The sequence below is a fragment of the Marmota flaviventris genome, chromosome 18, assembly GCF_047511675.1.
Source record: "Marmota flaviventris isolate mMarFla1 chromosome 18, mMarFla1.hap1, whole genome shotgun sequence".
NCBI lineage: Eukaryota > Metazoa > Chordata > Mammalia > Rodentia > Sciuridae > Marmota > Marmota flaviventris.
This window is the reverse complement of record NC_092515.1, coordinates 10068765-10087875: the sequence shown is the minus strand read 5'-3', so window position 1 is coordinate 10087875 and position 19111 is coordinate 10068765. Positions and strand designations below refer to the sequence as shown.

The following is a 19111-nucleotide window of genomic DNA, read 5'->3' as shown; positions in this document are numbered from 1 at the left end:
CCTCAGTAGCAGCAGTGTCTCCCACCCGTAGCTCCCTCCCTCTTCATCCATCTCTGGCTCTCGGATCCCAGGGCAGCGACTCCCGACGTCTGAGGTCGGTGTCCTCGCGATCCCGCAGGGGGCGCCCCAGTCCGAGCGCGCCGCCCTCGGGGAGGCGGGAGGGCAGCCCTGGGCGGGCAAGGGCGGGGGTGTCCCGGCTATAAAGCGTAGCCGTCTCCCGCGGCGTCCGGGACAGCGGGACCCCGGGCAGTCGGACGGGCGGGCGCGAGAGAGCCCGAGCACTCGGTTTCCCCGGGCCGGAGCCGGGGCGGGTGGGGGCGCAGGACCGGGGGATGCTGGGCTCGGTGAAGATGGAGGCTCATGACCTGGCCGAGTGGAGCTACTACCCGGAGGCGGGCGAGGTGTGTCCTCGGGGACCGCGGAGCGGGAAGGTGGGGGGCAGGTATCGGGCTGTGGGCTTAAGTGGGGGTAGGGGCCGTGGTGTGTGCTCAAGGGGCCCAAGGAATCTAGTTGGGAGTCGAGGAGCTAGGGACACGGAGACCAGGTTTGGGAGTTAGGGACGCGGGACAAGGCTGGAGAGCGCCTTTAGGCAAGGCTTAGATGGGAGGAAAATTTAGACAAGGGTCAGGTCGCATCTTAAACCTGAGGGCCGGGTGTTGGGCCCTGAGATCCGAGGGATTAAAATGAACAATCCTAAGGCAGGAATCAGAGCTCCAGGGTAGGCGATAGAGCAGGAGGATTTCGGGAAATGGGGTTCAAAGGAAAGGGGGAAAGATAGGGACTAAGAGAAAGAGGGAGTCACCATTAAGGGAAGTCTGAGGTGGAAGGGAGCCAGGGCTAGAATACAGTGTTGAAGGTGGGAGTGGAAATCAGAATTGGGGTTCAGGGAAAAGGATCAGCTGGTAATCTAAGAAAGGATCAGAAATGGGGTTGGTGGTTCAGGGTAAGAGAGATTCTCTCCAGATGTAGTTTCCCTTGGGGAGTCTGAAATAACAGGTGGCCTAGATAGACCAGCACTCAGGTCGTGTCAACATTGGGGACTAAAGAGCAAGTGATGTGGCCATCAGCATCTGCAGGAGAGGTAGTCAGTCCATCTTCACCCCCCTGCCCCCATTCATCACCCTCAGCAGAGCTTACCCAAATCGGAGGCTGGAGGATTTCAAATTGTGCCCCTCCTTACTCCCCCAGCCGCCAACCTCCACGTTTCTAAAGCCCCCATCAAGCCCCATTTCAGATGAGGCTTCCCAGAGTAGGGGGCAGGGGCATATCCTAATTCCTCAACCTAAGCCCACAGAAAGTCCTTTTCCAAATCTGGCCCATATTCCTCTTACTGCAAGGACTCTTGCTTTGCTCACTTGCTCTATAATCGAGATTGTGAGATTGGGGAGGTTGTTGTGGGGGTCTGGACATGTGTGAGCCTGGAATGGTTTGCAAGAAGTCAAGATCTAGGGGTTATGGGGCGCTCTGGTCTGGTTTTGAAACAGTTGAGTGGGATTCCTGGATCCCCAGGCTTGCAGGGCTTGGCGTGGTGCCTGGGAGGCGCCAGTCCTGGGTCTGGGGAGGTGTGAGGTGCACTTGGGTTGGGACAGGGTTGTCTAGGGAAGGGACTGGGAGCATTGAGAAGTGGAGGGTGGCTGGAGGTATCAGTTCTATGATGGGGAGAGCAGAGACCAGGGTGGGAGGTGGAGGCCCAGGTAGTGGGGGATCCCAGCGGCATCCCTGGAGAGCTCCAGGACTAAACAGAGGATTTAAGGTGACCAACTACAAATGAATGTTCCGGGGATACCTTAAGAAGTAAATGTTGGGGGGTGGAGGACTAGGCAGGAAGAGCTATAGTTCAAACAGATCCAAACTGGGCAGTCTGGAGGTGATCAGCATTTGGGGGGGTATTTTGGAAGAGTAGACATATACAGGGCTGGACCTACCGTCTGAGGGTCTCCTGGCCTTCCCATCAGGCAAACACCCTTCATCCTCTTGGGTCAGAACAATGGGAGAGACACCTGCGCTCAGCCAGCCACAGAATTGAGGGTCCCCAGATGGCCTCTTGTCCCCTTCACCCTCCTGCTGGGTGAAGTAAACACCATGAGAGCCTTTGGATCGCTGTCTGGAGGGAACATGGAAAGTTCTGACCCTGGGGTGTCCCTACTGGTCCAAGGTTCACGCAGATCAGCTGACCCAGTTGCTCCCCCATTTTAAAGGTGGGAAATATGAAGCCTCCCAAAGCTGGCTCTGGGACTAAAAACCAGGCTTTGGTTTCCCACTGTCTCTCTCTGCTCCCTGTCACACCCTTCTCCAGAAACAATAAGGAAATGAAAGGGGAGAAATTGCAGCCTCCTGGGTGGGGGTGCAGGTCCCTTGAGGGCTTCCCCCCAATCTCAGCCCCGCCCTGTAGGGGGAGATCCGGTTCAGACCCGGACATTAGGGGTTCATCCCAGTCACGGGCGTGGGAAAGCCTAGGGTGGATTAGAGCAGCTGGAGTGCTTGAGGTCAGCCCTCAAGGAGGACTTCCGGGTGGGTAGTGAGCCAAAAAAGGAGGGCCCTGGGGTCCCAGAGAGCTCAAGGAGATTTAGAAACTCTCTGCGGATCCACCTGAGTCCAACACCTTTCCTGCTCATCCCTTCCCTTATTCTTGAGAGAGCAGAAGTTGCCAACCTGGGGAAACCAGTGCATGGACCAGGGGAGGAACTGTGGATCCAAGTTCAATGTGAGACTTCTGGGGAGACAGAGATGCTGAGGGAAGGGAGATAAACAGATGCGGAGATGTGCTGCAGGAGGAAGGGTGGGCTGGGAGGGGAGATATGGGGGTGGGGGAGCTGGGGAGGGAGGTTGGGGAAAAATAGACGGGGGTGGACCACGGGGAGAACAGACAGGGAAAGAAAAAGGAGGAGGGTAGAGAGACCCGGAGAGGAAGAGGAGTACACATACACCAAGAAAGGGAAAAACAGACAGATACACGGACTGGACCTTGGGGCCAGCAGGATTGGGATGGTTTCCACTAACCCATAGCCAAGGTGACTCTAGCCAGAGCTCTAGCAGCACCCTAGCACCCTGAGACCCCAATTGGGACAGACTGGGGCAGATGGAGGTCTGAGGATGAGAGGATGGAAGACAGTGGGTGAGCTGAGCTGTGGGTACATAAAGAGAGGCCACCGTGTAGCACACTGTGCGCTCACGGTCTTCCCCGGACTCTCAGCTCCAGGAGGACAGGCACTTCCACCTGTCTCCATCTCTGCTTTTTTATTTATTTTCTTTTTAAAATTTTTGAGGTGTAGATGGACCCGATACCTTTATTCTATTTATTTATCTTTATGTGGTGCTGAGGATCGAACCCAGTGCCTCACTTGTGCTAGGCAAGCACTCCACCCTGAGCCCCAGCCCCAGCTATTTTATGTGTGTGTGTGTGTGTGTGTACTTTGAGGTGCTGGAGAGGAAGCCCACAGCCTCAAGCACTTTTCCATGGAACCACATTTCCAGCCCTTGCTCTCTGCTTTTATTGCAAGATCCACGACATAGGTCTGGGCCTCAACTTTTCAGCTGTAGCTGTAAAAGCTCAGAGCATCCTCACTGCACTTCCCCCAGAGTGTGGGTCTAAGGACATGAGGAGCTGACAGTTCCTGGGAAGTGCTTGGAGCGGTGCCTGGCACAGAGGTGGCTGATGACTACATGTTGAATGGATCATTGAGTGACTGTATAGACGGTGATTTTGATTTTGGTGCTGGGGATTGAACCCAGAGAGACTTAACCACTGAGCAATATCCCCAGCCCTTTTTATTTTGTTTGAGACAGGATCTCACTAAGTTGCTTAGGGCCTTGCTAAATGGCTGAGGCTGACTTTGAACTTGCCATCTTCCTGCTTTAGCCTTGTAAGTCATTGGGATTACAGAAATGTGCCACCATACCTGGCTACAGGGTGATTTTAAAATATGCAGAATAACTACCATATTTCATTGAGCTAAGGTGCACTTTTTCCCCATTTGAACATTTCTGAGAATGGGTTATGTTGTATAATCCATGATATCTAGTGATTTTTAACTGTGGGTTTTTTTTCATTTATATTGACATATAAAATAATGCTATAGCTTACAGTCAAGTGTTAGATTTGATGGTACATAGAAATACATATATTAGGTAAAAATGTGATTTCTGATCTTTTTTGGGGGGAGTGGGGTGAGTACTGGGAATTTAACCCAGGGCACTTAACCACTGAGCCACATCCCCAGCTCTTTTTATTTTGAGTCAGGGTCTTGCCAAGGTTCTGAGGCTGGCTTTGAACTCACGATCCTCCTGCCTCAGCCTCCTGCTACTGGGATTATGACCAGCACCACTAAGCCCTGCTGATCTTGATCTATAAAAACAGTAATTTTTAAACTGACGTGGTGATGTGTGCCCATGGTCCCAGCTACTTGGGAGACTGAAGCAGAAGAATCACTTGAGCCCAGGAGTACAGGGCCAGCCTGAGCAACAGAGTAAGACCTCTCAAAAACAAACAAACAAACAAACAAAAAAAAAAACCCTGTAATTTTATAACTTAGAAGATTGATAAAGAGCTATACAGATGATTAGATTATTAGTGATTTATATTAAGTACTTATTAAAATTGAAAAGTACAAATTTATTAGAAAAATTAGTTTCTCAATTGACTTGGTTAATTTTGATTGATTTCTCATTTTTTTAAGTCAAAAAAATTGATTCTGAAAGTTTCGCACAGTGGCAATGTCATAGCCAATGACATTTATCTGAGGTGTGAGGATTGCTAATTGAAAACAACTTTTCCCAATATAGTCAGCATTGGCAAGTCTTGACAGTCTCTACAGACACTGAATTTTTCTAAAAAACTGATTTTATTTGGTTTCAGGATGTCTCTACACTTTTAAAATTTACTGAAGATGGTAAGAAGTGGTCTGCTAAGGTTTGCCTAGCATATATGAGGCCCTGGGTTCCATCTCTAATACCATATTTTTAAAAAAATGAAGATAGAAACTGTTTGGGGTTCTGTGTATTGATATTTACTATATTCAAAATTAAGATGAAGAGATTTTTAAATATATATATTAAGTCATTTTAAATTAACAATCATTTGTTAATACAAATAACATGTTTTTATTAAAGCAACTATATATCAAAACTTTAGTGAGACAAGTGGCACTGTTTCACATTTTGCCAAGTCGGCTTGATAGGAGAGCTGAAGTCTCATAGCTGCTCTCATAGTCCCATCTTTTGCAATGTCGCTTGCCATGGAACTTCTGGAAAAGTCCACTGGACATCGTGAGATGGTTCTGAACATGGTTTTGACCTCATGGACACCCTAAAGGGTTTCAGATTTCCCCAGGGTGTCCCTGACCACAATTTGAGAGCCTCTTCGAACATGCCCTTGATAGTGTGGGAGCACTGGGGGGGGGTGGGGGGTACAGAGCTGGTGTACAGGGAGGGAGAAGAGACTTTGAAAGACAGCTGCCTTCAGAGGGAGATAATGACGGAAGAGGTTTTTATAGGAGGTGGACAGGCAGCGTGGACACCTGCTAATCCGTTGCTGACCAGCAGCATGGACACCTGCTAACCCTTCCCCCTATCTCTTTCTCTTTCCGCAGGTCTACTCTCCAGTGACCCCAGTGCCCACCATGGCCCCTCTCAACTCCTACATGACCCTGAACCCTCTGAGCTCTCCCTACCCCCCTGGAGGGCTTCCCTCCTCCCCACTACCCTCAGGACCCCTTGCGCCCCCAGCTCCTGCAGCGCCCCTGGGGCCCACCTTCCCAGGCCTGGGTGCCAGTGGTGGCGGAAGCAGCAGCTCAGGGTACGGGGCCCCGGGACCTGGGCTGGTGCACGGGAAAGAGATGCCCAAGGGGTACCGGCGGCCCCTGGCTCATGCCAAGCCGCCATATTCCTACATCTCACTCATCACCATGGCCATCCAGCAGGCCCCAGGCAAGATGCTGACCCTGAGCGAGATCTACCAGTGGATCATGGACCTCTTCCCTTACTACCGGGAGAACCAGCAGCGCTGGCAGAACTCTATCCGCCACTCTCTGTCCTTCAACGACTGCTTTGTCAAGGTGGCACGCTCCCCAGACAAGCCGGGAAAGGGCTCCTACTGGGCCCTGCACCCCAGCTCCGGCAACATGTTTGAGAACGGCTGCTACCTGCGTCGCCAGAAGCGCTTCAAACTGGAGGAGAAGGTGAAGAAAGGGAACGGCGGGGCCACTGCCACCAGGAACGGTACAGCGTCTGCCACCTCCACCACCCCTACTGCCACAGTCACCTCCCTGCCCCAGCCCCAGCCTCCACCCCCCGAGGCAGAGGCCCAGGGAGGGGAAGATGTGGGGGCTCTGGACTGCGGCTCGCCCCCTTCCTCCACACCCTACTTCACTGGCCTGGAGCTCCCCGGGGAGCTGAAGCTGGACGCGCCCTACAACTTCAACCACCCCTTCTCCATCAACAACCTGATGTCGGAACAGACTCCGGCACCTCCGAAACTGGACGTGGGGTTTGGGGGCTACGGGGCTGAGAGTGGGGAGCCTGGGGTCTACTACCAGGGCCTCTATGCCCGCTCCCTGCTCAATGCGTCCTAGCAGGGGGATGGGAACATGGTGGTGGGGTATGGCTGTGGTTCATGCCAGCAGGCTCTTGGGGCCTGGTCCTTCTGGTGACATGTTGCTTGTCCCATTGGCTAACACCTCGTTTGGTCTATTACTTACTGTGATGATCCACTGGGTACTGTGATAACCGCCATGGACATCTTGGTGGGCCCGTGGGCTACTGCGAAGACTATCATGTTGATTGATGTTATGGGTTGATCCGTGGGGTGCTTTGATGGCCGCCATCTGGGACAACATCTTGGGTGGCTCTTTGGATTCTGTGATGGACATTTTGATGGACACTTTGGGCACAGTGGTGATATCATTTCAATGGCATATTTGGCCCATTGGGGGCTCTAGTGTCCTTGGCCACCATCCTGCATGACATCTCTTTTGGCCCATGGGGTATTTGGATGTTTACCTGTGGGCCAGGTGACACCATTGTGCACCAGGATGACCACACAGCCCCGCGTGCACCATGTGGTCGGTTGTCTCTTCAGTGCGGGTTGGGTGGGGGATGGAAGGGAGAAGATTCCTTGGTTCTCTCTGAGGCTCATCCCCCACCCTGGTCCAGGAGACCCCAGAAGTGGCTGGTCAGGGTGTGGGGAATTTCTACTGAAGTCTAGTTCTTGCCTGGGAAGCGGGATACTGGCTGTGTGACCATTAAAGGCACCGTGTCTGCCTCTCAACTGAACGTTTCTTTTCCTTGGCGGGCCCTGCAGAGCTTGAACACCTGACTTTCTGTTCCCCTGTCCCCTCTCCTTTCTGCCCCCAAGAGCTGGCTTCCTTTGGGGGAAGGGCTGAGGGAGGTACTGACCTGACCTTTGGCTCTTTGCTGTCCCTGACCCCAAGGACAGTTTGTTCATCGATAGCAGCCCCCGCAGCAGTGGGGCCAGAGCAGCAGGGGGAGGTGGCTCTGTGGTGACCAAGGTCATCTCCCTGCCCCCACTTTGCAGATACACACCTTTAGCTCTGAGGCTCGGAGCCTAGGGACTGCTCATGTCTTGGTTAGGCTGGGGGTGGGGGTAAAGGTTAGATGAGGTGTTGAACTGGAGGCCCTGTGCGTGTTGGAGGGTTTGAGTGTGGCCTGCTCTGTGGCTGTGGAGCATGGCTTCCTGGCGGGGTTCCTGCGGTCTGCTTCAGGGGATCTACTTGCTTGTAGCCCTCCGTTGGGCGGGTTTGTGTGTCTGTCCATACTCTGGGCATGGGCTCACTCTGGGTCACAATATCAGACTCGTGTGTGTGTCTTTTTGTTCTGTGTTTCTCTGTGCACCTCTCCCTGGGCCTCACACCTGCAGGTCCCTGTGTGTCACTGTGTCTCCCCACTGCCTCCACAAGAGTGTGTGGGTGATGGCTTCCATGTCTGCCTGCCGTTGTGTGTGTATGTGTGTGATTCCTGTCTCGGCCGTGTGCCTGTCACGTTGTGTTTGTGCGTGAGTTTGTGCGGAGTTTGCTGGCTGTCCCTTGCAGGCAGGTGGGTGTGTGAGGAAGGAGCTGGGTCCTCCTCTCCGGGCTTGGAGTCTGGGGTATCTGTTCCTCCAGGGCTCGCCCAGGTGAGGCTGTCCCAGAAACACAGCCCTGCACTCCACACCCCTCTTTTCATTATGGAAACTGAGGCCCAGAATGGGAAGGGTCTGGGCCAGGTCATTCAGCAGGGCTGAGACAGGTGGGCAGGTTAGTTGTGTGTGTGTGTGTGTGTGTGTGTGTGTGTTGGAGGGGGTGTACTCGGGTTGAACCCTGGGGTGCTCTACCACAGTGCTACATCCCCAGCCCTTTTTAATTTTTATTCTGAAACAGGGTCTCGCTAAGCTAAGTGGCTGAGGCTAGCCTCAAATTTGCAATCCTCCTGCCTCAGCCCCCTGAGCTGCTGGGATCACAGGTGTGTGCCGCTGTGCCAGGCTCTGACGGTGGCTTGTCCTCACTTTGCTTTTGCCTTTCTTGGTGGCATTGGCTTCTCTGGTCGCCCTGACCACTCATTCATTTCTTCAGCCAGCCAGCCATTCCGTCATCCAAAGACCAGAGACTCTGTTCAGCCACCTGTGTGTGAGTGACTGCCTGCTCCTCCTGTCTCCCTGTTCTCTCCTTTCTCCTAGTCTCAGTGTCACTCTGTCCCCAACTCTTCTCTCCCTCTTCTGTCATTCTCACCTCTCTGGGTTTCTGGCTCTTTCTGTTGGGCTCCTCTCCTGCGATCTTTTTCTGGCTCTCTGGTCTGGCTTCCCTGGCCTCCCGCCTCCTCCCAGGTCCGGAGTTTCCGCCTCTCTCTACCTGCCACCTCGCAGGCCAGGCCCTCCATTTCTGTCGCTGTGCCCGCCTGGCCGGCTGCGTGTCACCCCCGCCCCCTGCCGTGCTGGCACCCCGTCGCCGTCCACCAGCCTTGCTGTCCTGGGCAGGCCGGGGAATTCCTCCTGGTTCCTGGAAAAAACAACTGGGGCCGAGAGAAAGGCCCTCAGTCTCCCGGGCCCCCGCCCCCTCCCGCGGGCCTGGGGGTCTCTGCGGAGTCTTGGGCCCGAGGCAGGAAGCCCTGCGGTTTCTGGCTTCTCCCCGCGGCCTCCGGATCTGGCCCCCGCCCCCCGGCCAACAGCCCAAATATTATTCCGCGGGAGGAGTCGGTGGTGGCGGGAGGAGGCCCAGGCTGAAAGAGGCTTTCAGGGCGGCCAGGCCTGGGGCTTCCTGTCCCCAGGCTCGGGCCTCAGGCCGCCCCAGTAGGGACCTCAGGTGGCCGCAGGGGCGGGGTGTTGTTGTAGGGTCCTTAGGGGAAGGTGGGGCCATCCCTCAGGGTGTCTGGTGGCCACCAGCCGGCCTGGCGTGGGCAGGTGTGACCCTCACCCAGGGACAGCCGGCTGATGTCCAGCGTGGAAAAGTACCACGGTCAGACATGGGACGCATGGACAGACAGGAGGACGCCAGGGATGAGGGATGGAGGGGTAGCCATGGGGACACAGCCGGGCTTGGGCTAGGCGCCTGAGGTGACACAGTCCAAGGGAGGGGCCTTTGGGTGGGGAAACAGAGGATAGGGCAGGGTCCCTTCTGTGGGCAGAGGGCCACCCTTGCATCAGAAGGTTTGAGACAGTAATGAGGCCACCGATGATAATATATAATAATTAGAAGCTCCTAAGGCTGGCGCAGAGGCAGGCCCATATATCCCCAGCTACTGGGGAGGCTGAGGCAGGAGGAGCCAAATTTAAAGCCAGCCTCAGGAACTTAGTGAGGCTGGAAGCAATCTAGTGAGACCCTGTCACAGAATAAAAAATAGAGGGCTGGGGATGTGGCTCCATGGTTAAGTGCCCTTTGTGTTCAATCCCTGGTACCAAAGAAATAAATAAATTAATAAATAAAAAATTTTAAAAGCTAAGGTGTGGTTGGAGCTGTGTCTAGTGGTAAGGCACCCCTGGGTTTGATACCTGGGGCGTGGGGGGCTACTAGGGTTACCACGTGTCCAGCATTGTATGAGCCCCCTACAGAACCGATCCGTCCAATCCCTTCCAACTCCTCCCCCCTTTATCGTTGGTAAAACTGAGGCCCAGAGGGGAGAAGTGACTTGCCCAGCGTCACACAGTCACACAGCCAGTGAGTGGTGTGTCAACTGACCCCAGGTGGTCTGGCTCAGAGTCAGTCTGATAGCCACAGCTGCTCTGGAGATGGGAGGGACAACAGCAGTACAATGGCCTGGGGCAGCCATCTGTGGTGGTCACCCCTGCTGCCTGCCACAACTTGCTGCTATGGAAGGCAGCACCCCAGAGGCCAGTGGTCTGGGTGCTTTACATACATGTGCACTGCTGTGCTTGTCACTGGGCTTCACTCATGAGCTTGGGTGTCGGGTGTCTGTGGGCGTCTCTCTTCAGGGTGTCGGTCTTGGGTTGGTGTCCACCACTGGGTTGATGTAGGGGTCACTGTGTTCATGTGTCTGTCTCTGTTCTGCCTGTCATGGTCTTCTGTGTCTGTCACTGTGGGTCTGCCTATATCTGTCACTGTGTGTCACTGTGTCTGTCCCCCTCTGCTATGTGTCACCATCTGCCCAGGTGTCACTGTGGGTGTTACTCACCACGCAGGCCACAGGTGGGCGTGTCGGGCCCACTGGTGCCAGGGCTGGGGCCCAGCCCATCCCACCCTGGCTGCCTGGGCCAGGCCAGGCGCCTGTTTGCAGTGCCTGCCCCAGGTAAACACCAAGATCCGGCCCGAGGCCACCTCCCTGGCCTCTGCCCCTGCCCCTCTGCCTGCTCGGCTGGGCTGGGCTGGACCAGTCTACAGACCCCCTCCCACTGGAGACGTGTCCTGGCTGCCCCCTACCCTTGACACCAATGTCCCAAGTCCCTGCCTTGACCCCAGCCTGCTGTCTCGTCCTCTCTGGGTGCCTCTGACCTTTTCTTTCTGTCCCGATTGTCTCTCACCCGGTTTCTCTGTAGCTCTGCCTTTCTCTGAAATGACCCTTGTCTTCATTTTGTCAGCGTCCCTCTCCCTGTGGCTTTTTCACTCTCCAGTGAAGTTCCATTTCTTCGATGTGTCTCCAGAGGAACCAGTGACTCTGTCTGCCACTGCCTGGCTCTGGGCTGTCAGAGCCCCCAGGTTCAGTACCCTTCTCGCTAACTAAGTTTCTTAGAGTCTCTCGCTCTTAGCCACTATGTCTCTGATCCCCCAGCCCCCACAGGGGCCAACTCTGCCATGCCAGGGCCCTTAGGAGAGTGTGCGGCCCCCAGCCTCCCGCCCCAGCCCTCTGGTATATCTATATAAAGGTATATGCACATATTATTTATATCTGTACTGGGGCAGGAGGGGCAGACACTGGGGCCTTTGTGCAGCCGCTGCCCGCTGCCCGCCTGCTTGCCACTCCTCTCCCTTCGTCCCTGCCGCCTGCGTGCCTACACCCCCCCCCCCCCACCGGGGCACAGAAAGGTTCCTGTGGGGCCTGCCAGCTTCCTCTGCTGAAGGTGTGAGTGGGCATGCCACGGTGGGGCAGTCAGGGAGGCCCGGGGGTTTTTTTCCAGCTCCTGGGAAGCTTTCCGGGTGGGGAGGGTTCTGGAAGGAATGGGACTCTTCAGCTGGGCTGCTGTCTGTGTGTCTGCATCTGTTGTCCCTGGGCGTCCCCAGGTCCTTAACTGGCCTCTCCCTGGGGGTCCGTGAGTCCATCCACCTGGATGCATTTGAATTTTTCTTTGTCACTTTGGGTCTCATTCACTCGTGCTCATGTGGTCATCGGGCACATGCTAGGCCCTCTGTGTAGCACTGGACACAGAGACCTATGTCTGACCTGGTTGAGTCTTGGCCATTTCTGTCTCATTTGCTCCTTTCCTTTAGCCACTGTTGAAACTTTCCACCTGTTCCTATTCAAATGAAATCCAAAGTCATTATCAGAGCCACTGCTCCTCTAGCTCCCCCATGATCCCTCTGATCTCATTTCCTATGACTTTCCCCATGCAGTTGATGCTCTGGCCATCTGACCGCTTCCGGGATAAACTACCTCAGGGCCTTTGCGTGCACTATCCAGGGAGATTTCCCCTGGCTTGATCCTCCTGTTCTTAGTCATCCCCCTTCCCTACATTCCTCCTACAACAGCCCTCTCCCACTCTTCATCTCCTTTCCCTGGTTTCTCTTCTTAGAACTTACTGCTCCATGGCTGATATATTTCATAGGCCTGTCTGTGTCTTCCACCTGACCACCAGCTCCGTGAGAACAGGGGCTGCCTTCTCTCCCCGCTGTGCCCAGATCACCTGCTCCAGGCTTGTCTTGCCGTGAATGAGAGGGAGAGAAGCACATTCATCAATGCATCCAGCTCCCTAGCCCTGTGCTGGGTGATGCTGGGGACACGGCCCTAACCCTGCCCTCAGGGGGCTTCCAGTCCAGCTGTCAGACAATGATGAGCAGAATGAGCAGGGCCAGGGCCTGAAAGCAGAGGGGGCTGTAGGAGCCCAGAAATGGCACCTAATGGAGTCAGAGAGGGCAACCTGGAGGTGTCAGCTGAGGGTGGGGATAAGGAAAAATGAGCTAGGCCTCTTTCTATCTCTGGGAACCAAATGACCACAGCAGGGCCAGTCTCATCTTCCTCCCAGAGCTCCCATGTTCTCCGTCTGTCAGAGAACTTTAGGGGTTGAGATGTCTTGACTCAGTTCCAATCGAGACCTTGCCCTGGTTTCAGTCTCCCATTTGCGGTTTTTTTTTTTTTTTGGCAGCTCTGGGGATGGAACCCAGGGCCTGCATGATGTCAGGCAAGTGCCCTACCACTGAGCCATACCCCTGCTCCCCTCTGCTCTCTCTACGTCGCCCCTTTCTTCTAGATCTCTGTTCTTGGCACCTCATCTCTGTATTGGTCTCTCTCACCCCTGGACAGTTCTCCATTCAGTTCACTTATGAGCATCTGTCTCTCCCTCTGTTTCTGCCTCATGTCCCACATCTCCGAGGCTCTCTCCCATTTCTCCCTGTCTCTCTGGCTCCTGTGCCTCCTTATCTCTTTCAGGGAATTGGTCTTTTTGTGTCTTTGCCTGGGTCTCTGTCCGCATCTCCCTGTGTTTCTTCACCTACTCACTGATTCCCAAATCAATCCAGAACCCCAGCACCCTGGCCCCACCCCAGCACTGGGGGAAGGGGACTGACCCAGCCCCCACACCACAGGTCAGGCCGCCTGCTCAGTTAATGGTTAACCCAGCCTCTATCTAGAATACACACCAGCTAGGCTGGGGGTGACTCCCCTGCCCCCCACCCACCTACCAGCTGCTCTTAAAGGACCAGGTGTCCTCCACTCCACAGCTCTGCAGCCCCCTACTGGGGCAAGAGGTCCAGATGTCTGGAGACCTGCAGTCCTGAGGATCTGGGGGAGGAGGGCACCCTGGCTTGGATCTGCAGAGCTGGGTCAGGAGGGAGCCAGGTCTGGAGCTCCCTCCAGCATCTCCCTTGCTTATCACCTAGCATATTTAATCAGGGGTGGTTTTCTCAGCCCTGCCCAGAGCCCAGACTGGCAGTGCCAGCGGTGGCAGAGCACCTGAAAGCTGATGAATGGGGGGATGGGTCCTCCAGATGTGGAGGGAGCCACAGGGTCCTTAGTATTTGGGAGTTAGGACTTTGGGTCTGCAGGTGTGGGTGGGACCCCTGTGATCCCAAAGGGTAGGTCAGGATGTTAGGGTTCTTGGGATTTAGGTGATGAAACACCTGGGGACCCGTGGGTCTCAGAGCCCAGCGCAGTTGGAAGGGTGCGATCATTCTCCACCTCTGTCCGCCCATCCGCTGGCCTTTTTGGCCCAGTATTCACCCTTCCCGGAACCAAAAGGTCGTAAGAGTGGGGGACGCCTGGGCTCCCGGGGCCGCCCTCTCGCTTTAACCCCTACTTTGCCGCAGCACGCTTAGGCCCCGCCCCGTGACGCCAGCAAGCAGGAAGTCCTGGTTAATGATCAGTCACCAGGACAGGTGCGGGACAAGGCCGCGAACATCACAGGCAGCCGCAGAATGTGTGTGTGTGTGGGGGGGGTATGTCTTTTACCCTGCTAGTGACAATGTTCTAGGGTGGCCTCCCAGAGATGAGGACCCCAGTTCAGGTTTCCCAAACATCTGCCTCCAGGTACCAACTGAGGCAAGCAAGCAGTCACCTTGTTTAAGGTATCTGTTTACTTTCCTCTTCTCTGGCAGTCCCGCTAGCAGTCTGGCCTCAATTCTCTTAGGTGCTAGTTCCCTCCAAGAAGCCTCCCGCTGCCTCTCCCCAACCTTCGAGGACGCCACATTCTGGGTAGATTATGTAGGCCGGCTACGGAAGGCTAACCTGTTAGGAGCTTGTCTGTGGTTCCCATGAAAAGGCCACCCCATCTGAACCTCTGTTCTGTCACTTGGAAAACGGACCAATGGCTACAATTTTTGACCAGTGTTAAAACGGCAATTATAATACTAGCGGCCCGCCTGGGCGAAGGGCGCCACCTGGAGGTTACAACGCAACGTCCTCTCCCTTGCAGGAAGTTTAGTCCCAGAGGGGGCGCAGCATCCCACACAACTAAGGGACCAAGAGAGGAAGGAAAAAAAAAAAAAAAAAAAACCATCTTTCGGTTTATTGAAGGAGGTACAGGGTGGGAGAGGGGGGCAATAAAATGCTTTTGCTTCGTTTATAAAGAGCGAGTGTTCAAGGGGCCCCTTCTCCAGGAGCGGACACCTCTCCCCAACTACAAGCAGCAGCAAAGCCAAGCCAAGGAGGGGAGAGGGAAATTGGAGGGGCCACGGAACCCCAAACACCCCCTCTGACAGGAGCCACAAGCTTTGTCCCCCCACCCACAATGCATCTACCCCAGGGGACCCATCTGGGCAGAGGAAGGGGGTATGTACACAGGTGGGGATGGCACGGTTGGGTGAGGGAGGGAATAATTTATCCGCAGTTGCGGTGGGTGGCAAGGGGGGAGGAAGCAGTAGCCTGGTGGCAGTGGTGGCCTAGGGGTCCCGTTCCTTCTTGACCTTGATGTCACCAGCAAGAATGGTGGCGATCTCGCCCTGCATGAAGGCCCAGGGGACGGAGGAGCCCACCAGCGGGCACTTGTCTCCACTGGGGCAGTACACCTCCCCGGCCGGGCCCTGCGCCTTGATGAACTCCCGCGAGCAGGGAAAGCAGAACTTGTGTCCGGGCACCGAGGGGCACTGGACAAAGTGGGTGTCTTCCAGGCGCTCTCGGCACAGGGTACAGCAAAGGGGAGCTCCAGGGGTCGTCCCTGTGCCACTACCACCCCCGCTGACAGCTTCGGCCCCCGCTGTGGGACTGACTTCTGCCTCACCGTTGCGGGCCACTAGGCGATGCTGGGTCGGTGGCTGGGTGGTGGAGGAGGCTGCGGGGCTAGCGCCCCCTGCACGCACAGGGCCTCCACCGCCACCAGGGTCCTTGGGAGAGTGACCCAGGGCCTCCGCCACATTCTTCAGGGCGGCAATGGGTGAGGGCACACCAGGGGTCTCAGCAGAATATGGCCCGCCAGGTGCCACCCAGTGCCGCTGCTGCTGCTCCTCCGTTGTCATCTTCCCAGTCGCCTCGCCCTCGGGCTCAGGGGAGGCCTTGCGGCGGCGCGGCGTGGGTGCCAGGTTCCGGGATGGGGCTCGTGGAGGTGGGCCACACAGAGCTGCAGGGGCCGGCTCTGGGTACTGCTGGGGCAGGGCCTCGGCAGGAGCGGGCTCGCGAAAACTGCGGACACCATCGGTGAGCAGCTCGCCCAGCTGGCGCCATTCGCCCGAGCCATGACGGCGTTCATACTCGAGGTACTTGAAGCCCGAGGAGGCTAGGGCCTTGCCAGGCTCCCGCAGAGCATCGTGAAACATCTGGCGAGCCACGGCCAGGACCCCCGCGTACACATTGCCAGAACCACAGGGGTATTCGGTGAAGAGCTTCAGCTCGAACTCGTATCCCGGAGGGCGGGCAGTAGCATCGAAGGCGAACACCCGCCCCACCAAACCGTGATCCTTCTTGAAGCGGACATTGAAGGGGGCGCAGGCAGACAGCGCCAGTAGCTGTTCCCGCACAGCTTTGGGACGCCCGTGCCACTCCTCCGCCCGGCCCCGCATAGCCTCATTCAGTTCTGCCAGACAGTCTGCATTCCTCTGCTGCTTCTCCTTCTCGAAATCGGAGCCGAAAAGTGGACGGGCAGGACTCAAGCCGGGCGCCAGCGTCAGGCCTCGGCCTCCCAGGCCAGACACCGCAGCTGCCAGCAGCCCGGGGGGCATCAAGCTGGGCATAGTGCCAAGCAAGGCCCTGCGCGCCCCTTCCGCCACGGCCTCCTCTCGGCCCAGCCCATTGGCCAGGCGGGACCCTAGGGTGTACTCCAGGGCTGGCGAGGGCAGCGGGAGGCGGCCAGACGATGTGGCTCTGTCATAGCGGTCTGGGCCTGAGACGCCGCTGCCGGTCCCCGACGGCTGGGGCTGGGCCTGCGGAGGCGGTAGCTGGGGACCCTGCGCGGCGGCCACGGCCAGGTCCTTGGTGGTTGGGTGCTTGAGCGCTGGGGGCCCGGGCGAGCGGCCCTCCGGGAGCACGTGGCTGCGCTTGAGCTGGCGGGCGGCGTCGATGAGCAGCTCGATGCGGTCCGCGCCCTCGAAATTCACGCAGCCGCGGCACACCGCCTCGCTGAAGTCCCACACCATGGCCCATGGCATCTTGGGCAGGTCGCACAGGTAGCACCACTGGCGGCGGGACGCCTGTACTGACGCCATGGTCCCCGCGCGGGCGCCGCCAGGTCCCCGCCTTCCACCCGCCGCCGACGTTCGATCCGCGCAGCCAACGTTCGATCCGCGTTCCCGGGACAGCGCGAGCCACAGTCCGGCCTCCGGCTCGGCCTCCCCGCCGGATCCAGGCCCGGCCCCCCTTCCCCGCCCCCTGGGCCCTAAGCCTTTTTCCTCACTCCCGCCTCCCTTGAAAAGGCAGACAGAGGCTCGTCGGCGCCCCCACTCGGTGCGGGCTGCGAGCTGAGGCGCACAGCTCGGGCCCCGCGATGGGCCGCGGGCGTCGCCGCCTCGGGGTCCCGCCGCTCTCGCCGCTGCCGCCGCTGCAACGGCCGCCGCCGCCGCCTCCACCTCCTCCTTCTGCCCCAGAGGCCGCTTCGCAGGGAAAGTTACATAACGCGCGGGCAAAGCCTTCTGGGAAACGTAGTCCCGCCGGGGCCGTCTCTTAAAGGGGACAGCGGGCAACAGTGGGGGAACGCCGTCTCTCGCCCAGCAATCCTCAATACCACTAGCCACTGGGCGGGGAGTTCTGCGCGCTCAGAGGAGAATAGGGTCGTGATGATGTGATACGAATGAACAAAGCTACCACGGATTAAGAAATTGCCGGAACTGAACAGGCTGCGGGGCAATCCATTTCTGCTTTGATTTGCTGTGCACCTTTAGGCCAAAGTCTTGCCCTTGCTGAGCCTCCGTTTCCCCGCCCATTAGAAGAAGGCCAATGACGGATTCCTGGGGCGGAGCGAAGAGGTCCTGATTGGATGGTTCAGGGTAGGCATGGGAAGCCGGCTACTGGAGGTTTGTGTATACTTGGCACTGTGACTTCTCTCAGCATCCTAAATATCAGCCTCTGGGGCGGACCACAGCCAGAGAACGGAAAGGGCTAAGGGCTTTCGAGCATAGTGCCTGCCTCAGTTTTCTGATCTGCTAGAGGGGAGTGACCGAGCGCCTTCTAATTCTGTTCCAACTCTGCCTGATCGCTTTGGTCTCCAAAGGGTTACACTGCCGGCTTCTCTGCTCCACCCCTCCAATTTCACTACTATTCCCAAAATGCTCTGCGGGGCGGCCGAATGACGCACTTCCGCTGTCTGGAAGGTTGGGGGAGGCCTTCGCTATTCTCGCTGACGCCCCCACCCCCAACTTTTTGGGGCTCTTTCCGTGCTTTCGGTGTATGGGGTTTGGGTTACCTTACCCTCTTTTGCAGGCCTTTGTGTCGAGAAGGGGCCAGGAAATGGCGAACAAAAGGAGGTTGCTGCGGGGAGTGCAAGCGCCAGACCATCCTTCCCCAACCTTGAGTGCTTACTACGTGGTGGGCCCAGCCAGGCTTGAGGACCCCCTGTCTTCTCTCCCAGTCTTGGAAACTGTGGGAAGGCAGACTTTGAGGAGGGGCGATGCGGGTCTCCAGATTCTAACGCATATAAGCTCCTTCCTCTTTCTGGGCTGGGGTCCGTGTTTTGTGCTCAAAAAGTACCTGGATGACTTGCCAGTCTGCACGCAGAGCGCTTTTCAATCTGGGGAGTCCGCCTGCCTTCCTCTGCTCCCAACCCACTGCGCTACAGCTGCCCGGATTTTCTGCTATCTAAAGTTATTTGTTTTACAATTACCTACCAACTCTGTTATTATTCTAACACTTTTTCTCCCTTGGAGGGAAAAGATTACCCATTTTTGCTTCATCCTAAGGAATACTATTCCATAATCACAAGTTTCATGTACTAGCTACGTTTTATTTTTTTGGTGCTAAGGATGGAATCCTTGGCCTCATGCTGAAACCCTCTATCACTGGGCTACACCCTCAGTCTTTCATCCTCCCTACTTCTTTATTTTTTTCTTAAACAGTAAGTTTACTTCTTGTTCCTCCAAACTTCTGAGGGGAGTCCTTGGGACCCCCAGGCAGCCGTCCTGGTATGTGAGGCAGCCATCCACGCTGCTTTTATCTTGTCTATCTTTTCAACACAAGACCTTTTGCATATATGCTAATTAAATCTGAAATTTAAAATATTTCTTTGTAGACATTATTCATGAGAAACTCTAGTCAGAAGATCCAGTTCATTTAGGAACCCTCCTGCAAGTTCAAGGGCAGGATGCCAGCATCACTTAGCTCTGATGAGGCAGACAGCAGCACAGCATTGTGGGCTGTTTTTTTAAAAAAATCAGTTAAAAGTACAGAACCATTAAAAATGGCCATTCATGTCCCCAAACTTACCTTTTTTGGGGGGTATTGGAGAGGTGCTTAACTACTGAGAAGCATGCCCAGCTTTTTTTTTTTTTTTTTTTTTTTTTTTTTTGAGACAGGGTCTTGCTAAGTTGCTAGGCTGGTCTCAAACTTGTGATCCTCCTGTCTCAGCCTCCAAGATTGCTGGGATTGGCAGGTACTCACTACC

General features: G+C 56.0%; 2 protein-coding genes and 1 pseudogene across 2 annotated transcripts; 2 read left to right on the top strand and 1 right to left on the bottom strand.

Moving 5' to 3' along the window:
* Positions 1 to 332: 332 nt before the first annotated feature.
* Positions 333 to 6569, top strand: Foxa3 (forkhead box A3). The gene is made up of 2 exons (XM_027945737.1): positions 333 to 401; positions 5589 to 6569. The coding sequence occupies exons 1-2, from the start codon at positions 333 to 335 to the stop codon at positions 6567 to 6569; spliced, it is 1050 nt and encodes a 349-aa protein (XP_027801538.1).
* Positions 4697 to 4817, top strand: LOC114101096 (U4 spliceosomal RNA; annotated as a pseudogene).
* Positions 6570 to 14581: 8012 nt separating the features above from the next.
* On the bottom strand, positions 14582 to 17094 carry Irf2bp1 (interferon regulatory factor 2 binding protein 1). The gene has a single exon (XM_027945928.2). The coding sequence runs from the start codon at positions 16722 to 16724 to the stop codon at positions 14970 to 14972; it is 1755 nt and encodes a 584-aa protein (XP_027801729.1). The 5' UTR covers positions 16725 to 17094; the 3' UTR covers positions 14582 to 14969.
* Positions 17095 to 19111: the final 2017 nt, after the last annotated feature.